The following is a 20,879-nucleotide window of genomic DNA, read 5'->3' as shown; positions in this document are numbered from 1 at the left end:
GGCTCTAAGCCTGCACTTTGTTTTGGTAAACATGATTTCTGATAATAAAATGGAAAACTGGCAGGGCAGATAGCAGCTTTTAAACAGGCACCCAATACTTCTGCCCTATTCAGTGGATTACCTCAATAAACAAAATATCCCTTATGTTCCATTTTATATTAATCAAAAACTGCATTTCACTTCAAGGAAAGAATTAATGTTTCCTTTAAATAAAAAAGATTACTCATTACAGGAAAATTTGACTGGGTCCTGCTTGGTTTTGTCATACTAAAGGGCATTTTGGGCTGCCTGAACAGAAAAGTTACAGTACAAATGTGGTTTAAGAGTGCAACTCAACCAAGTGCCTTCAAGTGAACTTCCAGCAGGAAGTTTCAGAAGTTTTTTGCTATTTCCCACAATGCTTAAAGCCAAAGGATGAAAACCCACCCAAATGTTAATAATTCAGAACTTCCTGTGCAGATATTAGAAACAGAATATAATATTGGAAGTCCACAGCAGATCAATTTTCTAACAAACTGAATACAAGCAAGACCAGCATTGCAACATGAAGTGGCAAAGTGAATCCTGATTGAAAAAATCAAAATTCTAAATGGCTTTTACAAAAAAAATTTTCACTAAGCACTCCAAGAAAGGCTCTGCATTAAGCACTCAGCAGCTCACATTCTTCTACTGTGAAGCAAGACTAACACCTGGCACTAAATTATCCATTTAGCTCTTCAGGAAACTCAGCTGATGTTCCTTACACTTCTAAGGCAAAAATGGAATAGAAAATAGTTATTCATGAAAAGAAAAATAGGCATGTGCTCTGCAAGGGAAATCCTCCTCCCATACTACTGTTACTCATTACTACATTAAAAAAATCAAAAACTGATTCTTGGATTGATGACAACTCTTAGAAAAAGTGAATAAATAATTCAAATCACCCAATATTAGATATTTAAACATCTCTGCACACGACTGGAGTGTTTCCTATGCTACGGGGAAGCCACGAGGGCGACCACAACCACACACAGCTGCTCCCTGAGCTCCCCTGGCACTGCCCTCTGTGCCAGGCTGTGGAACAGAGAGCTGACCCAGCTCCCTGGGAATCCTGGCTGCTCCAAGGCCCATCTCCAGCAGCCCCAGATCCCAGAGGGTCCCTCTGCCCCACGCAGCTCCTGGGCCCTGCTCCTGCCTGCAGGGACTGCCAGCAGCCAGGGGGGCTGAGCTCTCAAGGCAGCTGGAAGGGAAGGGGAAAAAGCCAGAGAGCAGACATGGATTCATTCCAACCTTTACTTTGTTTGCTCTTTTTTTTTGTTTGTATTTTTTTTTGAAATAGAGCTTCCATGCAGAGTTCTCCAGAGTAAGTGCTGATGCCAGAGCCTGCCCCGCCGGCCTTGGCACTGCCACAGACACTTCTGCCACATGGGAGGAAAAGCTTTTGCTACATGACTTTTTTTCTTTTTTTCCTTTTTTTTTTTTTTAACTTTTAGGCCAACAACATGTTCTCATCTGAACATTACAGTTAATGAGTGCTATCAAGAATTCCTAACAAAAACTGTACATGAGTTTACAAACGTATTAACATATAAATAATGAGAAGCTTCCTGCCTGGAGCTCCACAGTAGTCTTTTTGCTTGAGAATATAATACTGGAAGGGCAGACCCGATCCCTTTCCACAGCACCAGTCAGAGCTGGCTTAGTCCAGTCAGCCATTCTGCTCAAGCATCACAGGGTTTTTTCTTCAGTGCCTCTGGCTTTGACAAGCAGTCTGTCATACTGTGCAAAAGCAAGAGTCCAATGCCTTTGGGAAGGAATCCTGCTGCTGAGAGGCCTCTGCACCCGGTCACCGCTCGGGGCCGAGCTCCTGCTGGAAGGTTCTCTTCTTCTCCCGACAGTGCTTCTTGTGGGCAGGCCAGTCCTTCTGCTGGCACTGCGAGCCGCAGTACCGCGCCACCTGGCAGCGCCCACAGATGTTGAACTCGCGCAGCTGCGAACAAGAGCTGGGGTTAGAGGGGCTGCTCAGTGCCAGGGGAGCCTCAGCACGCCCCAGGGACACCCCTGTGACAGACACCTTCTATGGAAAATCCTTCCTATTCAGTGCCAGAGAGCCTCAGCATCCCCCAGGGACACCCCTGTGACAGACATCTTCTATGGAAAATCCTCCCTGCTCAGTGCCAGGGGAACCTCAGCATCCCCCCATGTCACAGACATCTTCTGTGGAAAATCCTCCCTGCTCATTCCAGGGGAGCCTCAGCATCCCCCCATGTCACAGACATCTTCTATGGAAAATCCTCCCTGCTCATTCCAGGGGAGCCTCAGCATCCCTCCATGTCACAGACATCTTTTATAGAAAATTCTTTCCTGCTCAGTGCCAGGGGAGCCTCAGCATCCCCCCCAGGGATGCTGTCACAGACATCTTTTATGGAAAATCCTTTCCTTAGGGTTTTTCCTCCTGAGAAGCTGAAAGGCCTCAGGAACAAAATGTAAACAATGATTATCTGCTGCTGTGGAATGCAACAGGTGCATCTGGGATTGGTCTCGTGTGGTTGTTTCTAATTAATGGCCAATCACAGTCAGCTGGATCAGACAGAGAGCTGAGCCACAAGCCTTTGTTATCATTCTTTCTTATTCTATTCTTAGCCAGCCTTCTGATGAAACCTTTTCTTCTATTCTTTTAGTATAGTTTTAATGTAATATATATCATAAAATAATAAATCAAGGCTTCTGAACCATGGAGTCAGATCCTCATCTCCTCGCTCATCCAAGAACCCCTGTGAACACCATCACACACCCCAGCAGCTTTCTCAAGAGGAACCAGCAGCATTCCCAAGGAGCTGCACCATCAGGCAGCTGCCCATGGTCACTGAGTTCAGGTGCAGCCCTGAGAGCCAGGAGCAATCTGTGCCTCTGTCCATGCCTGTCACAAACAGCTGACAGGACAAGGCTGAACAGCCTCACAGAGCAGGGTGAGAGGGATACTGGGAGGAAATCCTTCCTGGCAGGCCCTGGCACAGCTGGGGCTGCCCCTGGATCCCTGGCAGTGCCCAAGGCCAGGCTGGACAGGGCTGGGAGCACCTGGGACAGTGGGAGGTGTCCCTGCCATGGAATGAGATGAATTGTGAAGTCCCAACCCAAACCAGTCTGGGATTCTATAAAACACAAACACTCCATCATGAGTTTCAGAGAACCAGAAGGGTTTGAAGCAATCCTCTTTGCTCTTTTAAAATGAGCCTAATTTATAGACAAAATATTGGAGCATTACACATTTGTTGTCACAATGCTCCTGTTTTGTCAACTCAAGTTCTGTTTTCAACTACAAACAAACACCTGAAATTCGGAAATCAGCAGGAGGGCTGCACAAGCTCAGCCATTGCCAAATTAATGTTATCCAGGAGCTTTTGGGCACAGACCCAAATAAAAGGCAGAGCTGCCTCTGTTTCAAATCCAGGGAATTTAAGATCATTTTTGCAAATGTTCCCTTGCCCACAGCAGAAAGTGGAACACAATGGGTTTAGCCTAGTCAGCATCTGCTATCACAAGAAAAGCCCTTGTTTCTAGATAAGGCATCTGTGTGGCAGAGGCACAGCCCTTGCACAGCTCATTCTCTCTCTCCTGATGTTGCTTTATCTTCCCCCAGCAGAACTTTCCCTCCCAGCTCTCCCCTGGATGAATTGCAATTCACCTTCACCTCAGGAAATGGCAACCAGGTTATTTTTTGATTCCATGGCCATGCAAGCCCTCCTAGAATGCTCCCTGCTGCCTCACACAGCTGCTCACTCATCCCAGCTCTGCTCCCTGCAGGAAAGCTCCCACCTGGCTTTCTGTGCACTCTGCAGAAATCCCCCTCCTCCAGCAGCCCCTAACTCCCACTGCTCCAGCTCAAACCCACATTCCCTCCTGTGAGAAAACTGAAAATTATCACAGGCTCTGGAGGTTCAGCCAAAGAAAACCTGAGTGCAAGAAAATCTTTGCTTTAACCACTGAATGGCTCATGTAAAGCTCTACATTTTAAATAACAAATAAATCCCCAGACACACCACTATGCCAAGGATTCCATGCTCACTGCCAGCTCTCTGAACCCACCTGTTTTTCAATCATTGTGCAGGGAGGGTAGTGACATTCATAGTAAGTGCAGGAGTTCTCCTCCTCCTCCACAACATCCCCATTAGCATTGTAATATCTGGTTACATTCAGGACAGGAAACTGCTCCTCTATGGGGTCTGTAGGAAGTTGTTGGATTGCCAGCCAGTACAGACTTTGTTCCCTGGAAAAAAAACAAGTACAAGTTTGGTACATCAATTCATAATAATCATACAGAGACAGTGATTACAAATTTATTACTAAATAAGGTTAACATTGAATTTAGCCTCAGACTGCACATCCTGCCCATATATTGGGTGTTTTTAAGGCTATTTTAGCCTAAGTGCAAACCCCAAAAGTTTAAAGGTATCAATCAAGAAACATTTACATAGAGCAAAGTTAATTCTGTGCAAAACTATTCACACCAAGTCAAAATTAATTTTTGGCATGAAATCTGTTTCTTGTTCTTGAACCCCCAAAACCATGTAGAGCATTTGTAATTCACTACAGCTTCTCAAAAATCAGTTTAATCAGCTCTAAACACCCCAATGTTAAAGGTGCCACCTCTAATGCAGGTGTTCCAGGATTAGAGTGATGTGAAGTCTGTGGGTCTGGACAGTCATTGATTACCCAGATCCATCCTGGCACAGAGTGTGATGTGCTGAGTGAAACCCAGCCTGAGGGGAGCTCCCCAAGCTGCTGCTGAGAGGTGCTGGCAGCTGAGCCCAGAATTCACCCTGAGGGAGTCCAACCCCAGCTCACAGCTCCCACCAGGAGCATCCACCCTGCAGCTCCCACCAGGAGCATCCACCCTGCAGCTCCCACCAGGAGCATCCACCCTGCAGCTCCCACCAGGAGCATCCTACAGCTCCCACCAGGAGCATCCTACAGCTCCCACCAGGAGCATCCACCCTGCAGCTCCCACCAGGAGCATCCTACAGATCCCACCAGGAGCATCCAGCCTGCAGATCCCACCAGGAGCATCCACCCTGCAGCTCCCACCAGGAGCATCCTACAGATGCCACCAGGAGCATCCCTCCTACAGATCCCACCAGGAGTATCCACCCTACAGATCCCACCAGGAGCATCCATCCTGCTGCTCCCACCAGGAGCATCCATCCTGCTGCTCCCACCAGGAGCATCCACCCTGCTGCTCCCAGCTCCCACTGGGGTTTCTGAGGGGCATAAGGCAGTGAGATGTGCAATTTCCCCGAGCCTCTGCCCCGCTGGGAGGGCACAGAGGTTCCTGCTGCAGCTGGCACAGCCCTGAGGGTGAGATGGGTGGGATGGTCCCTGCACAGCAGGACACGAGCACAGGCCGAGCCCCAGCTGACTGATGTGTAAAGCACCCAAAGCTTCATCAAAAAAGCTCTGCCAAGGCAAAAAACACCAAAGAATGGAGAGAATATCTGCCATTGATTCCCCTGCAGGTGCTTCATACCTTTGTTTGCTGGAGATGTCCTCAGCCTTGGGCTTCCAGCCCCAGGGCACGAGGCGCAGGTTGTCCAGGCGGTTGTCCACGGTCACCGAGTTCAGGTGCACCACCTGGAAGCCAGGAGCAATCCCTCCCCTGTGCCTCTCCCTGCAGGACACAAAACCAACCTCAGGGTCAGTGCTGCACAGGAGCAGCGAAAAACAACAAAGGATCACAGCAATTCCAGAGGCAGAGTGAGCTGGGAGCTGCTGGCACTGGGCTGCAAACAGGCTCCAGGGGCTGCTCCCAGGAGAAAGTGCCCTTTTCCAGCAGGTGGTTTCAATTATAAATTAGTTGAATCAAATATAGAGTAATTTTAAGTATATTGTTTAGTTCCAGAGTCTACTCCTCCAGTTACTGCTGAAGATCCATGGAATTATTGGAAGGTGCCAATACTGGCTTATTATTCCCATAGGAAATTCTATCAGACACATTTGTGCAAGTCTGGCACTGGTGTGCTTATTATTTATGAAGAAACCTCTCTGAACAGCAGCAGGACAGAGGTTTCACCAAGTATGCAAATCTTTTCAGACTGCAATTGTGTGTCACACGCTGAAAGTCTGAAATTACCCCACAATTGACCAAGAGACACCTGAAACTTGCCCAAAACTCAAAGCAGGGCTAAGCCAGGATGGCTGCAGGGAGAAATGTTCCCTACTGCCTTCTAGGAGTTTCCATTTGCCTTTCCCCCTCCTTTTCACCTCTCCTCTCTCTGTTTCATGGAGTTCACTGTCAAACACCCTCAAGCCTGGACAAGTTTTGGTATCACTTCTTGCAGGAATCCCCATCCCAGCTGAAATGCAAGGCTTGGACAGAGGGCTGTGTGCCATGTGTCCCTGTGACTGTTGTGCCATGAGGAGAACCCAGCACCTCCTCATGGACACCTCCCAGCAGCTTCATCCAAGCCCAGCCTGGACACTGAGCCCTGCTCAGCCTTCACTGAACATGTCAGCTCAAATAATTATTTTAATTTTGAAGAGAGATTTGTCTGAGTTTAAAAATATCATGCCTTTTTTTTAACCTTTATAAAGCTCAGCAGAACGGGAAGCTCATTTTAACATGACTTACAATGAAAAATGCAAGATTTTGTATTCTTGGTCTAAATCCACCTAGACAGGTCTAAGTTATGTACCCTGGGGGTAAGAAAAACTCTTGCACTTCACATATGCCCCCAAACTTGGTACAATTTAATGAGGAAAATCCCCCTGGAGAGGCTGCAAGCAGCACCTCACACAGACTGTGCTGCAGCTCCCACCAGGTAATTCCTGGGAGAATTCCCTGCAAGGGAACAGAGCCTGGAGCCCCCTGCCAGGGAATCTGCTGACCCTCCATGGAACAGGGAAAAGTTCTTCTCTTTGAAGGTAAAACCAATAAAATCCTTCTTTTGGGGGAAAAGAAACCAAACCACACACATTAAAGCAAACAAACTATGGCAGAGAGTCAGCTGAAGTGCCCTAAAGGAGGAACCCCAGCTTGATTTGGGTTGGAAGGGAATTTAAAACTCAGGGACACCTTCCACTATTGCAGGGTGCTCCAAGCCCCATCCAGGCTGGCCCTGGACACTGCCAGGGGTTCCCCACCCTGCCAGGGAACAATTCCTGATTCCCAACACCCCATCCCTCCCTGCCCTCTGGCACTGGGAGCCATTACAGCAACAGCTGTAAATGCACTTCTGAGTTGCTGAGGGCCAGCAGAAGGTCTGGCACAGGGAATCAGGAGTCCCAAGAAGTGCAGAAGTGCTGGAGGAGAGCATCAGACAGACACTGGGACAGGGAAGGAGTTAAGGTTCTTAGAATGAGCCTGGGACCAAGTGCCAGCTGCAGAGATGGGACAGATAGGGACAGGAATCTGGGAGGAGACAGAGGTTCAGAGCAAGAACAGACTGTGCAGGGGGGAAAGGGAAGGGGATTCCAACACCAAGTTCAGAAATATTTTTGATTTTATTAGATGAGTTTAGAACTGCTGGAGGTGGGGAAGGAGAGGGGATTATGAGATTGTCCCTGGCACTGGGGTGGCACAGCAGGGGCACACAGCCACCCCTGCTCCTGCACAGCACAGATGTGCACCCAGCACCCCAAAAAGCAAATTCTGACCAAATCCCCTCCCACACTGAGCCAGTCTTTACCTCCTTGTGTAAAACCACATTTATCTACATCACTGCCAGCTTTTCTGTGGCCTCAAGTGACAAAAGCCCAAGCAAAGCTGGAAGCTGGGCCTGGCTGGTGAGCAGCCTGTTTTAAACTCCACTGCACTGAGGTGCCACATCTGGTAATGCCAAACTCAGGGTGGACCCTTCTCTCCAAGCTCTGAACACAGGAGCAGTCCCCTCCCCAGGCCTCTGTGAGCATCCCAGCCCAGCCAAAGGAGCAGCAAGGACAGACAGACAGACAGACCCTGCCTTGGGAACAGCCTCAGGATGCAGCCAGAACTGCAGGGCTGGAGCTCCTGCCTCCCCCTGCACTCCTGAGCTCCTGCAGGATGCCAGGCAAACCCTTCTCCCAGGGATCATCTGGGTTCTGTTCTTTGGGTATTTCAGCAGCTCAGAGCCCAGGGCTGGAACACAAGTGCAGACACAGCAATTCCAAGCACCAGGAACCAGAACTGAGCCTGTTATAGGCAGCAAGATGGCAAGTGCTCTTAAAAAAAACCCTTTAAAACCCCCAGAAACCAGGTCCTGGATGTCTCTTTGAACATGCAGTTGGTGCTACTTATGACTAATCCCCTTCTGCTGCTGCTGCTGCTCCCCAGGGAACATCTCCACACCAGAACAGAGCTGGGATTGCTCACAGGGAGCTCCTGCAGAGACCCCAAACCCTGCTTGGGGGAGCCAGGACTCCATGTGGAAATCACAGCAAGCACATGAGAGGCTCAGAACCAGCAGCAAGTTCTCCCTGTAAGAATTTCTGCAGCTCATATGAGGGGAATTTCCAGCTGTTGGATGCCTCTGGATCCCACAGTGCCTCTGCACAGGGCTCTGGGAGAAGGTTCCTGTCACTGCTGCAGCTCCAGCAGAGCCAGGATTTCCATCCCAAGGGCCTCGTGATATGAGCAAAGATACCTGCTGAACTAGGAAAGAAAAAAAATTCAAATAATCTCTTTTCATTACATCCACCACATGCTACTCACTGTCTCTATAATCCAGAGGCACACAACTGGGTTGGGTTTTTGATGTTTTTGGGGGTTCATATGCAGAGAATAACTGAATTCCACACCTACACCTGCAGCAATCCATGACCTTTGGTTTTCACTCACCCAAGGAGTCAGGCAGGCACTGGTAAATGCAATCAGTGCCAGCTCTCCTGGCTCCAAAGCCCCAGCACTGCCCCTGCTCACAAGGGAAGGACCTGACACTGCTCCCAGCCCTGCTCTGTGCTCACAGCAGCCCAAAATTGCTGTTTAGGAGGGGCAGAGACTTCACAGCCCTGCAGAGACTCAGCAGTGTTTGAGCTGCAGCTGAGCATCAGCACCACCACCACCTTCAGGACCAGGCTGAATTCACAGAACAGCACAGATATTTTATACCTTCTATTTCAAAAACCTGACTGCAAATTCAGAAGTGCAGCTCTGCTTGCCTGGCAGCTGCCACCCCCCTCTGTGCCTCTCCAAAATCCCCATTACACACAATCTCTTATTTTTAACCACAGCCCCATGCTCGAGTGACACAATTTGAATTTCCTAACTGAATATGCTCAAATGACTTCCTAATTTGAGTGAAACAAGGCAGGAGAGGCAATGGCTGGGCTGTGTCATAAACAAATAGCTGGGATGGCATCATTTGCACAGCCCTCAAGAACTGACCTGAATAATTTTCAGGTGCTGTTTAATGCTCCTTACAGATAATAATTATGTCTGAGGTTCACAGTTAGCAGCAGCTGTCAGTGATTTGCTCCACATATTGCAGCCAATTTCATAATTTCAACAAAGTTCTATGTGCAATAAGATTAAATATTAACAGATGCAGGTTAAAATCCATATTTAAAAAGCAGGCTGGAAATATTAATCTGATATTCCTCCTGTCTCCTTCCTCCTATGCAAAGCCTGGTTCTAGGGGATAAAAGGTAACCTGGAATGATGAAGGGCATCCTGGGCACTGTGACTTCCAAGGATGTGGAACTGAATAGAAAATATGCTTAATTTTTCCAAAAAGGCTTTTAAAATAAGATTTTTTCAGCAGATCCCAGCTTTTGTACAAACCCACAAACATCGAGAAGGAGCAACAGATGAGCTCAGAGGGTGAGCTGCTCTCAAATGAGGAAATTGATCCTGAAACTTAACAAAACTATGAAGGATTTCAAGGATTTGTAGAGTATGGAAAAGAACCATCAGCAGCATCACCTCAGGCAGTTGTGCAGAAAGCCATAAAAACACCTCAAAGTTTGAAGTCATCAGAATTCCCTCTCTCCAGCGCTCTGCCAATTCTCAGCAGAGAAAAAAAAACCTCACAAACCTTCAAATGTTTGTCTTCCCCTGTCAACGGGGCAGGTCCTGGGGCAGCATCCCCAGGTGTGAACAGGGTGTCCATGACCCTGGCCTGGAACATTCCACAGGCTGTGCCATGTAAGCATATCCTGCACCCCAAACCCCGTGGGCACCCTGTGCTGGGTTTGCCCCTTTCCTGAGGGCATTTGGGCACAGGGATCCCCCTGCCAGGCCGGGGCAGCCCAGGTTTGTGCTGCCTGCAGTACCCACCAGAGCAGCTCGTGCAGGAGGCGCCCCGAGCCCCGGCCCCGGTTCTTGTCGAAGGCGTAGGCGAAGATTTTAGCACCATTCCCATCAGCATCCACCTCCATGCGAGCCTAGAGGGGAGGGAAAGGCTGTGAGAGCAGCACACGGGGCACCCAGCACCCCTCATTTGGGGCCTGCACCCCTCACTTGGGGCCTGCACCCCTCATCTGGGGCCTGCACCCCTCACTTGGGGCACGCACCCCTCATCTGGGGCCTGCACCCCTCATCTGGGGCACGCACCCCTCATCTGGGGCACGCACCCCTCATCTGGGGCACACACCCCTCATCTGGGGCCTGCACCCCTCATTTGGGGCACGCACCCCTCATCTGGGGCCTGCACCCCTCATTTGGGGCCTGCACCCCTCATCTGGGGCACGCACCCCTCATTTGGGGCACGCACCCCTCATTTGGGGCACGCACCCCTCATCTGGGGCACGCACCCCTCATCTGGGGCCTGCACCCCTCATCTGGGGCCTGCACCCCTCATCTGGGGCACGCACCCCTCATTTGGGGCACGCACCCCTCATTTGGGGCACGCACCCCTCATCTGGGGCACGCACCCCTCATCTGGGGCATGCACCCCTCATTTCACACTGTCCCTGCAGGGCCCTGGAGCTCGATGGGGTCTGGGCTGTGCCAAAGCTCAGGGGGACCCAGCCAGCCCAGCACTCTGGGGGACACCCCCAGCACCCTGGGGACACCCTCTGGGGACACCCCCAGCCCTGCTGTGCTCCCTGGGCTGGCTGTTGGCACCTCTGGGTGCTGGAAGCCAAAGGGCACCTCCATCCCCCCCGGAATGGGGTACTGGGGGCTGTGGGGTGGCACGGAGCCTGTGGAGCCCAGGGAAAGGGCAGGGGGAGCTGGGGCTGCCCGGATGGAGAACAGCAGGAAGGCAGCTCTGGGGCTGGGATTCATGGCAGGATCCTCACTCTGCCCCATCACCCACCTCGCTGAGAGTGAGGGCCTGCCATTTGTCCTGCATTTCACTGTCATTTTCCCTGCATTTCCATTTTTTCCTGCCCTCTACAATGGTGTTCAAAGCTCACAAAGCACAGCAACAACGTGCTGCATTTGGGACTGTCAGGATGTGTTACCACACAGTGGCTGCCAGAGGGGAGGAATGGACAAACAGGGAGAGTCCTGGCAGCAGCACTCACAAAACTCCTAAAATCCCCCAAGAGCAGCCCCAAAGCATCCACTGCACTGCAGAAATTCAGCAGATGATGGTCTCTCCTCCAAAAAAAAACCCTTATTTGTTGAAGTTTTGAAATCCTTATCTTTCACTTTCAAAGCCTTGGTAGAACCCATTTAGCAGTGGATGCGAGGAGGAAACACTTTTTTCTGGTCCCATAAACATTAATAACAGTTTTCCTCATCCAAGACTAAGTGCAGAGTGAACATTTTTAATGTTTGCCAAACCACTGCCAATTATCAGTTCTCCAAAAGCACACAGATAACATTGAAAAGAAAACAAACTAGAAAACAGATTAGTAAATAGATGTTTTAAAATAACGTTCGTCTAATTGGGGGAAAAAATGAAACCCCAGAACTTTTCCTGCTTGGAATCCCCCACGCTGGGACTCCAATAAGTTAAAAGTGATTTTTTTTCCGCCGATCGGGGGAGTTGCAGTCACGGCCACTCCAGGGCGGCTCGGCCGGAGCAGAGCACGAGGCGAGGGCAGAGCCGGAGCTCCGGCGGGGCCGGGGCAGCCGCGGGCGGGGAGGGACTCACGGAACCCGGGCCAGCACCGGGAGGGAAGGCGGGCAGCGGCGGGCTCACCTCGAACGAGTAGCTCTCCACCAGCGGGATGTCCTGCTCGTCGATCAGCGTGTACTTGGTCTGCAACACACCGAGACAGCGAGCGCCGTCAGCGCGGCCGCGGCGCGGCTGGGCAAGGCCCGGGAGAGCACGGTGCGGCCGCGGCTCCGCACGGCCCCGCCACGGCCCCAGCGTGGCCCCGGCAATGCACAGCCCGGCCCGGCCCCGCCGCCCCCCGGCCCGGTCGCGCCGTGCCCGCGCTCACCTTGCCGGCCACGCGGCCCAGCCGGACGATGCCCAGTTTGAAGTCGGTCATGGCGGGGCCGGGCCGGGGCCGCCGCTCGCCCCGCGCCGCTGCCACGCGCCGCCGCCTCGCGCACACCCGGGGGGCGGGGCCGCCGCGCCACCGCCCCCCCGCCGCCCCTCGGCCAATGGCGGCCCGCGCCACCGCCCACCCGCGCCCGGCGGACCAATGGGAGCCCGCGCCGCCCTCGCGTCACTCCCGCGAACGCCGCCGCCGCGGCCAATGTGCGCGCGGCGCGCCGCGGCCCGGGTCACGTGGGACGGGGCCCCGCGCGCGGGCGCGGGCGGCGCGGGCGCGGGAGGCGCGGGCGGTGACGTCACGTTCGCGGGAAGCTCCGTGCCGGCCCGGCGGGGGCGCGGCCGCGCTTAAAGGGACCGCACACCCCCCACGGGGCCGAACGGGGACAGCGGGAACGGGAGCAGGGCCGGGGACACCCCCGGAACCCCAGGGAGGGAACGGGGACACCCCCAGGGCCGAGGAGCCCCGGCTGGCGTGCCTGTAGCACATGGCGGCGGCGGCCCCGCCGCGTGGCTGCGCCGGCTCTGCCCGGCCCGGCCACCCCGCGCTGCCACGGCGGGCCCTGCGGGGGGAGCCGGGCGGGGAAATCGGGCAGGGATCAGGGGGTCCGGAGCTGGGGACGCCCACCGGGATCACGGGGTGCAGCTCCCAGCCCGGCCCAGGACAGCCCGGCCCAGGACAGCGCGGCATTCCCGAGCTCCCGGTGCCGCCCCGAGAGCCGCGATGCGCTGCGAGAGCCCCGTTGCGGGGCCGTGCCCTGCTTGGGGACAGCGGATCCAGCTGCGGGGCTGTGCCCCGCCCGGGGACAGCGGCACAACACCCCAGAGCTGTTGTGGGGTCGCCCCAAGAGCCTCCCCACCAGCGCCGTTACTGCCAGAACTTCCAGCCATTCCAGCACTGGGGTTTACTTCAGCACCTCTGAGGGTGTCATAGCAATTTTTTGCTTCCGATTTCAGCCCAAAGTATCCTCCACATCTTCATTTCTTCAAAACACCCGCAAGATTTGTGGAATCCTTCTCCCAGGGCTGCTCCATCTGCTTATCCCCAGCCTGGATTCATCCCAGAGTTGCCCAGACCCAGGTGCAGTTCCAGCACAGGGCCTGGTCAAACCTCATGAGGTTCCCATGAGGTTGTGGAGCTTCCTTGAGCTTTTCCAAGTCCCTCTGGATGGCATCACATCCCTCAGATTTGTGACTTCACCCTCAGCTTGGTGTCACCTGCCAGCCTGCTGAGGTTGCACTTGATCCCTTCATCTATGTCATTAATAAAGGTACTAAATTAAATTATTAATTAGGAAGATGGGTTTAAATGTGATGTTAATGTAGGTTGTTATCTTTGGAACCCTCTGCCTCCTTTTGAAGAGCATGATTTGGAAAAAATCAATTATTGGCAGGGCAAGCCCTCCTTCCAAGCCCTGCTCTGCTCCTACCATAGCCCGTGCCCTCAGGCAGCAGGGGACAGGAAAGGCTACAGGTCCTGTCCCAGGAGGACTCCCTGAAGGAAAAGGAGTAATTTTTCCAACTGTGTGCAGCACTGCCAAGTGGAGGGAACCCCACACAGGACACCCCAACAGGAGGCTGAACAGCTCCTGAGGCTCTCAGGGCTCGCTCCAGAGTGGGTTTCCACACCAGGGGCACAAAGATTTTAACAGAGTTTAAGGCAGAGCTGCTGCTGAAGGGCTGAAGGGGTTTGGGAGGATTTTCGGGGAACCCCTGCATGGAAGGGACCCAACCCTCCCCTGGCAGGGCAGCCAGGCTGGGCCGGGTGAGGATGGGATCCCCCAACCTCTGCACTCCCTCAGCCTGTGGCCACTCCACACAAAGGTTTTCTGCCCCTGTACCTTATCAGAATTTGTGCCACACAAACCCTTGGAGAGATGGGACTGGTTACAGAGCACCAGGAGCCACACCTGACCTATTCTGACAGCATACAAATTATTCCCTGTTTGAAACATGGTAACATGGTCAATCCAACAAAGGAACCAGATAGAATCCTGGAAAATCCTCAGCTGGGAGGGACCCACCAGGACCCCCCAGCCCAGCCCCTGTCCCTGCCCAGCCCCACCCTGGGCACCCCTGGCAGCGCTGCCCAAAGGCTCCTGGAGCTCTGGCAGCCTCGGGGCCGTGCCCATTCCCTGGGCAGCCTGGGCAGTGCCAGCACCCTCTGGGGGCAGAGCCTTGCCCCGAGCTCCAGCCATTCCCTCAGCATCGCAAATCCCTGGAATTTCAGCTGTATTTTTTTTCCTGGCTGCTTCAGAGCAAGGCCCTACAATAAAGCCACAAACTCTGCTGGTTTTGGCTCCACCAGCTGCATGTGGAGCTGGGGACAGGGAGAGAGGGCCCAGCACAGGCCTGGAGCCCGGGCAGAGCTGTCCAAGGCACAGCCACACCAGGCAGGGACAGACACAGCACTGAGCTCTGGGGCTTTTCCCATGGCTGGGGACACCCAGGTCAGGCTTCGCTCAGTTTTGCTTTAGGAGGGTGCAGCTCCCCTCCACACTGACAGGGACTCCACAGCATGTCCTGGACAATTGGTGTCTGCCAAGGCTCATGGATTTGATAAAAATGGGGTTTTTCCATCACCTTTCCCTCTGTCACTACAGCCCCACTTCAGGTTCTGCGGCCCTTAAGTCACCAGGGCAGTGACCCAAATATCAGGGAGCAAAGGACTCAAATGGATCTTGTTTTGAATAAGCAAGGCTAAACCTTCTGCTCTCATTCCTCACTCCATTTCTGAACAGCCACACTTCCATCCCTGCCCCAATCCATCCAGAATGGGCATGGACACATCCCACCAAAGGTGCTGTATTTCAGAGTTTCCCCAAAGGAAAATTCCCAGCATGGGACAGGGACAAATCACACCAAGAAATGTTTGCAGACAACTGGGTCTTTATTTTAATAATTAAAGTGCTACAAAAAACTGAAGGAACCTTCATGTGGCACCTTCCTTTTCTGCAGTCTCAGCTCTGTTGGAAGAAGCAAACACAGCTCATTAGTGGAGTTTTTCAGTAATTAGATGTTGTACATCATTTTTGGTCAGAGCTGGGTACTCACAGCTGGGCACTCGATGGCACCACTGTTGATGTCATCGATGATGTCGTGGGGATGTCTCCCATCAATGCTGCAGCCCACGGACTGGGCAGTGCCAAGGATCTCCTTGATGGTCCCTGCAGCAGCAGACACAGCCTGTCAGTGCTTCACCTCTGAGGAGCTTACCTGGGCCAGCCTGGGCTAGGGGAAGGTGTCCCTGTCCATGGCAAGGAGTGGAACTCAACGAGCTTTAAGGTCCCTCCCAACACAAACGTGGATTCTGACAGCTCACAGCTCTCAGCTGTCCCTGTTTCCTCAGGGGTTTGCAGGCTGAGCCTCAGGGCTCACCAGGGATCTTTAATTCTCTTATCCAGATCTCACGCCCTGGCCTCCTCCAGGCACACACTGCAAACTCCTTGTGCCCCTCCCTCCCCAGGTGTTGGGGCTGCCTGTTCCCAGGCAGCACAGCTCAGCTGGGAGCCCTCTCTGCCAGGCCACGGGGCATTCCCTGTGCCCCCCAGGCCATGGAGCATTCATCCCCTGTGCCCCCCAGGCCATGGAGCATTCATCCCCTGTGCCCCCCAGGCCACGGGGCATTCATCCCCTGTGCCCCCCAGGCCACGGGGCATTCATCCCCTGTGCCCCCCAGGCCATGGGGCACTCCCTGTGCCCCCCAGGCCATGGATTATTCATCCCCTGTGCCCCAGACTCACCCGAGAGCTCCCGGGCCAGCGAGCGGTGCCGCATCTGCCGCGCGATGTTGACGATCTCGTCGAAGGTGACGCTGCCGCTGTGCTTAACTGGGAGGGAAGAGCAGCACTGAGGGCACCTGGGCACTGCCAGCCCCTGTTCCCTCTGGGAGAGCCATTCCCAGGCCACAGAGAGCTGGGGGTCTGCAGCTCCAGCAGGGCTGCTGCTCCCAGATTATCCCCAACTCCTCTTTCCAAGCTGGCATTTGTGTCAGCTCCCCGGGCTGTGCCAGGCCCTGTGCCAACTGTGTGATACAGGGCAGGGGCTGCTCTACCCCAGCTGTGCCCAGAGCAGCTGTGGCTGCCCCTGCATCCCTGGCAGTGCCCAAGGCCAGGCTGGGCAGGGCTGGGAGCAGCCTGGGACAGTGGGAGGTGTCCCTGCCATGGCAGGGGTGGCACTGACGAACTTTTAAGCCCCTCCCAAACCAAACCAGTCCATGACTCCATAATTTCCTCAAACACAGAGCTCTGCTGATGTGCATCTGTTGGTACCTTGGCACTTCAGGGACGCCCAAAACCAGCCTTGTGTCCCATTTACCAGTTTGTGCTGAATAACCCCAGAGGAAGGTACTGGTATTTCCCCTCTTTTAGCCCCAAAATATTGAGAACCAAGTCCAGGGGAACACTTACTGTTCTTCTGCTTCTTCCTGTCACGAGGTGGCTCCTTCAGAGCTTTGATAATCAGAGCAGAGGCAGAAGGAACAACCTCTATCTAAATACAAAGAAATTAATTTCCCCCCCCATTCGAAGCTACTCAATTAACCTATTAATTATTTCAGCAAAGGTAATTGCCAGAGCAGTGTGGGATTGATCAGCTCCCTCATGCTCCGGGTTTATTGTTCTGCAGAGATCTGTTCCCAGGTTTTCGGCACAGGCCTCCCCACCAGCAGGAGAGGACTGCTTCCTGCCTGGGGCTTCCTCTCAGCTCACCACTGGAATGTACCAGCCACGGACAGCAGAACAGGTACAGTGGCGGGTGGCTACAGGAGTTGGCAACATTTTAAATTATTTATTTCTATGCTGCTTTAAGTAAGGCCTTTTTGCCGGTTCCAAGTTCTGTAGAAAGAACAATTTATCTGCAACAGGATGAGAGTTGCATCTTGGCAGATGAGGATCTCTCCTCGGGATCCTCCAGCCTGGCAGGTCCCAGGCTCCACATGCATCCCCCCCACCCACGCTTTAAGGTCTTCCCAGAAGACCCCCACACACCCCTTGTGTGGCACTCATTTTATCCACCTCGGAAGGATGAAGGGCTGAGTGGACCCTGCCGGGATCCGGGCCGGTGCCTGGAGCAGGCGGAGCCCGCTTGGGCTCCACGCCTGCAGCACGGGCCGGTCCCTGCGGCGTGCGGTACCTGCGCTTGCCTGTTCTGGATCGTCAGCTTCACCGTGATCCGCAGCCCCTTCCAGTCGCCCGTGGCCTTGGCGATGTCATCGCCCACCTTCTTGGGGGACTGAGGGACGAACGTGGAGGTCACACGGGCTGGGGTCAGAGCCGAGAGCCCCTGAGGGCCCGGGCTGCTGCTCCGAGTGCGGCCCTGCTGCGCGCAGCGCTCCGGGACGGAGCAGCACCGCCAGCGGCTCCCCAGCGCCTGCGGAACGCGCTGGATCCCACCCGCTTAAATTTAAATGGAATTTAATTTAAATTTACCCTTAAATTCCCCCCGGGACTCTCTTGTTCCCCAGCAAGGCACGCTTCCCACAGCGCCCGGCACATGTCTCACCCCTCCCTCCCCTCCCAGCCCCGCTGCCCCGGCCTCCATCCCCGCGCCCCCGGTCCCCGGTACGTACCAGCCCCAGGGGTCCGATCTTGGGGGCCAGCGCGGACGTGGCTCCGACCTCGCCGCCGGTGCAGCGCAGGTAAACTGCGGGGACAGCGCCGCGTTAACCGTGCCCGCCGGGCCCCGCGGTCCCCGCCCGCCTCCTCCTGCCCCGCTGCCCGCCACCTACCGACTTTGATCTCGTTGGGATCGAACTTGGGCGGCATTGCGGCGGCGGATGGCCGGGATGGAGGCGGATGGAGGCGGATGGAACCGGAGGGCCGACCGAGGCCTTCCGGGGGCTGCGAAAAGACAGCGTGGGCGGCGCGGGCCTGTGATATACCCGCAGAGATCTCGCGAGATGACAGGGGACTTAGTCGAGATCTCGCGAGAGGCGAAGATAGGACCGTGGCGGAATCTCTATAGATGTGTATTTGTATTTCGATATAATATATATATATATATAGAGGTATAGAGATAGATAGATAGATAGATAGATAGATAGATAGATAGATAGATAGATAGATAGATAGATAGATAGATAGATAGATAGATAGATAGATAGATAGATAGATAGATAGATAGATCGCTGTGTTGCAAAACGTGGATTGTGTGGAAGGGTGGTGAGGCACTGGCAGGGGCTGCCCAGGGCACCGGTGGAGTCCCCGCCCTGGAGGTGTCCAAGGAAGGCCTGGCCATGGCGCTCAGCGCTCTGCGCAGGGGACGAGGCGGGGATCAGTCCCGGGCTGCACTCGGTGATCCCGGGGGATCGTTCCCGTCCCGGACAACTGCGGGATCCCGCGGCCGGGCGGGGCGGTCCTCCGGCCGCCAGGGGGCGCAGGGCGCTGCGGGCAGGGCGCTCTGGGCAGGGCGGGGCGCTCCGGGCGGGGCGGGGCGCTATGGGCGGTGCCGCTGATCGCCTGAGCCGGCGCTGAGGCGGCGATGGCGGCGCCGAGCGGTGAGCGGGGTTGGGTGGGTGGGACCCGGCTGAGGGACCCGCTGTGGGACACTGGGGTTGCGCCGGCCGGCACCGGGCACCGCGCCTCGGGGGTGCCCCTCGGAAGGGTCCGGAGCAGGCGGTGCCCGGAGCTGCGCGGTGTCCGCCTCGCTCACTGTCCTGCTCCCCTCAGGTGTCGGTGCCCGAGGGCTGCGAGCCGCAATCCCGGCTCGGTCCTTCATCGTTCCGAGGCTCTGGGCCCTCGGGCACAGAACGGCGCTGTTCTGGATGAGGGAAGGGTAAAGAAGGCGAGGAGCTTGGAAGCTGTGTGAGCCTGGAAGGGGGAGCCGCAGAGAGAAGAATAGTGATGGTGAGGGAAAGGAAGGGCTGAGAGAGCGGAGAAGACGAGGGGAGATTTGTTCCAGGGCAGGCTCAGGCTGTGGCAGCTCCAGCACAGAGAGCAAACGATGCAGGACAGCGAGCGCCTGAGCTGCACTTCGGCTGCTGCCTCCTCTGGGCCTGTTCCAGGGCCTGCAGGGCTGGCTGGTGATACCTGTCAGACAGCCAGGGCAGCCTGTGCCTGCTGGTGACACCTGTCAGACAGCCAGGGCAGCCTGTGCCTGCTGGTGATACCCTGTCAGACAGCCAGGGCAGCCTGTGCCTGCTGGTGACACCTCTGTGACAGCCAGAGCAGCCTGTGCCTGCTGGTGACACCTCTGTGACAGCCAGAGCAGCCTGTGCCTGCTGGTGACACCTCTGTGACAGCCAGAGCAGCCTGTGCCTGCCTGGTGACACCTCTGTGACAGCCAGAGCAGCCTGTGCCTGCTGGTGATACCCTGTCAGACAGCCAGGGCAGCCTGTGCCTGCTGGTGACACCCTGAGACAGCCAGGGCAGCCTGTGCCTGCTGGTGATACCCTGTCAGACAGCCAGAGCAGCCTGTGCCTGCTGGTGACACTCTGAGACAGCCAGAGCAGCCTGTGCCTGCTGGTGACACCTCTGTGACAGCCAGAGCAGCCTGTGCCTGCTGGTGACACCTGTCAGACAGCCAGGGCAGCCTGTGCCTGCTGGTGACACCCTGAGACAGCCAGAGCAGCCTGTGCCTGCTGGTGACACCTGTCAGACAGCCAGGGCAGCCTGTGCCTGCTGGTGATACCCTGAGACAGCCAGAGCAGCCTGTGCCTGCTGGTGACACCCTGAGACAGCCAGGGCAGCCTGTGCCTGCTGGTGACACCTCTGTGACAGCCAGAGCAGCCTGTGCCTGCTGGTGACATCTCTGTCCCCCAGGGCCAGCAGCATCTCCAGGAGCCCACCCAGACCCTGGCTCACTGCTGCCTCACTCCTGAGTGTGTTTTCCCAGAGTAAATAAAACATCTTTTCTTTCCACACCCTCACCTTGTCTCACTGCAGTCCCCAGATGGGTTTATTGTGTCCAGAAGTTTTTGAAAACTGGGGCTTCTCCCAGAGCTGTGCTGCTGTGTTTGATTTACAGTTGTTAGTAAAATGAAATATTTGGTTTTATTTTGCTGTCATCATCCAAACAGCTACAGACTGGGAAACAGCCAGAAAACATTCTGTGCCCTTCCTGAGTGTGTGGCTGCTCCTCAGGCAGAGCAGGGATCAGTGGGATCAGGGTTTGGTGTCTGTAGGTGCTCACTGCCTGCAGGGATCAGGGTTTGGTGTCTGTGGGTGCTCAGTGCCTGCAGGGATCAGGGTTTGGTGTCTGTGGGTGCTCACTGCCTGCAGGGATCAGGGTTTGGTGTCCCTGGGTGCTCAGTGCCTGCAGGGATCAGGGTTTGGTGTCTGTGGGTGCTCAGTGCCTGCAGGGATCAGGGTTTGGTGTCTGTGGGTGCTCAGTGCCTGCAGGGATCAGGGTTTGGTGTCTGTGGGTGCTCAGTGCCTGCAGGGATCAGGGTTTGGTGTCCCTGGGTGCTCAGTGCCTGCAGGGATCAGGGTTTGGTGTCCCTGGGTGCTCAGTGCCTGCAGGGATCAGGGTTTGGTGTCCCTGGGTGCTCAGTGCCTGCAGGGATCAGGGTTTGGTGTCCCTGGGTGCTCAGTGCCTGCA

The 20,879-nt window shown here is 54.8% G+C and overlaps 3 protein-coding genes and 1 non-coding gene across 8 annotated transcripts in view; 1 reads left to right on the top strand and 3 right to left on the bottom strand.

The window, feature by feature from the left end:
* Positions 1-1,258: 1,258 nt before the first annotated feature.
* Positions 1,259-12,368, bottom strand: ZMYND19 (zinc finger MYND-type containing 19). Its single transcript, XM_063174650.1, has 6 exons — positions 12,286-12,368; positions 12,042-12,101; positions 10,226-10,332; positions 5,504-5,644; positions 4,066-4,246; positions 1,259-1,969 (listed from the first exon to the last, which is right to left on the bottom strand). Exons 1-6 carry the CDS (start codon positions 12,334-12,336, stop codon positions 1,826-1,828), a joined length of 684 nt encoding a protein of 227 aa, XP_063030720.1. The 5' UTR covers positions 12,337-12,368; the 3' UTR covers positions 1,259-1,825.
* A 2,844-nt stretch (positions 12,369-15,212) lies between these two features.
* On the bottom strand, positions 15,213-18,216 carry RPL12 (ribosomal protein L12). 2 transcript variants are annotated; one of them, XM_063174931.1, is made up of 7 exons: positions 18,070-18,191; positions 17,911-17,984; positions 17,475-17,573; positions 16,751-16,832; positions 16,085-16,171; positions 15,396-15,508; positions 15,213-15,307 (listed from the first exon to the last, which is right to left on the bottom strand). In XM_063174931.1, the coding sequence occupies exons 1-7, from the start codon at positions 18,104-18,106 to the stop codon at positions 15,302-15,304; spliced, it is 498 nt and encodes a 165-aa protein (XP_063031001.1). In that variant the 5' UTR covers positions 18,107-18,191; the 3' UTR covers positions 15,213-15,301. The 2 variants fall into 2 exon arrangements, with proteins under 2 accessions (XP_063031001.1, XP_063031002.1); XM_063174932.1 differs by having other exon boundaries at positions 15,213-15,508; positions 18,070-18,216.
* On the bottom strand, positions 16,970-17,097 carry LOC134428373 (small nucleolar RNA SNORA65). The gene has a single exon (XR_010030376.1). It is a non-coding gene; the product is annotated as a small nucleolar RNA SNORA65 (small nucleolar RNA).
* A 551-nt stretch (positions 18,217-18,767) lies between the features above and the next one.
* The window catches only part of LRSAM1 (leucine rich repeat and sterile alpha motif containing 1), a 28,459-nt gene continuing 26,347 nt past the window's right edge, over positions 18,768-20,879 (top strand). For 3 of the 4 annotated variants that reach the window (XR_010030371.1, XM_063174930.1, XM_063174928.1), the window contains exon 1: positions 19,010-19,186. Coding sequence is in view for 2 of the 4 variants with exons in the window: in XM_063174930.1 (XP_063031000.1) it covers positions 19,184-19,186 (3 nt within the window). In the remaining 2 variants the exon portion in view is untranslated. Of the gene's footprint in view, positions 18,838-19,009; positions 19,187-20,879 lie in introns of those variants that run through there. The other variant, XM_063174929.1, reaches the window with a different exon arrangement.

This window comes from Melospiza melodia, chromosome 22 (genome assembly GCF_035770615.1).
Source record: "Melospiza melodia melodia isolate bMelMel2 chromosome 22, bMelMel2.pri, whole genome shotgun sequence".
In the NCBI taxonomy this organism is placed as follows: Eukaryota; Metazoa; Chordata; class Aves; order Passeriformes; family Passerellidae; genus Melospiza; species Melospiza melodia.
Note: the sequence above shows the minus strand (reverse complement) of the source record. Positions and strands in the feature narration are given on the sequence as shown.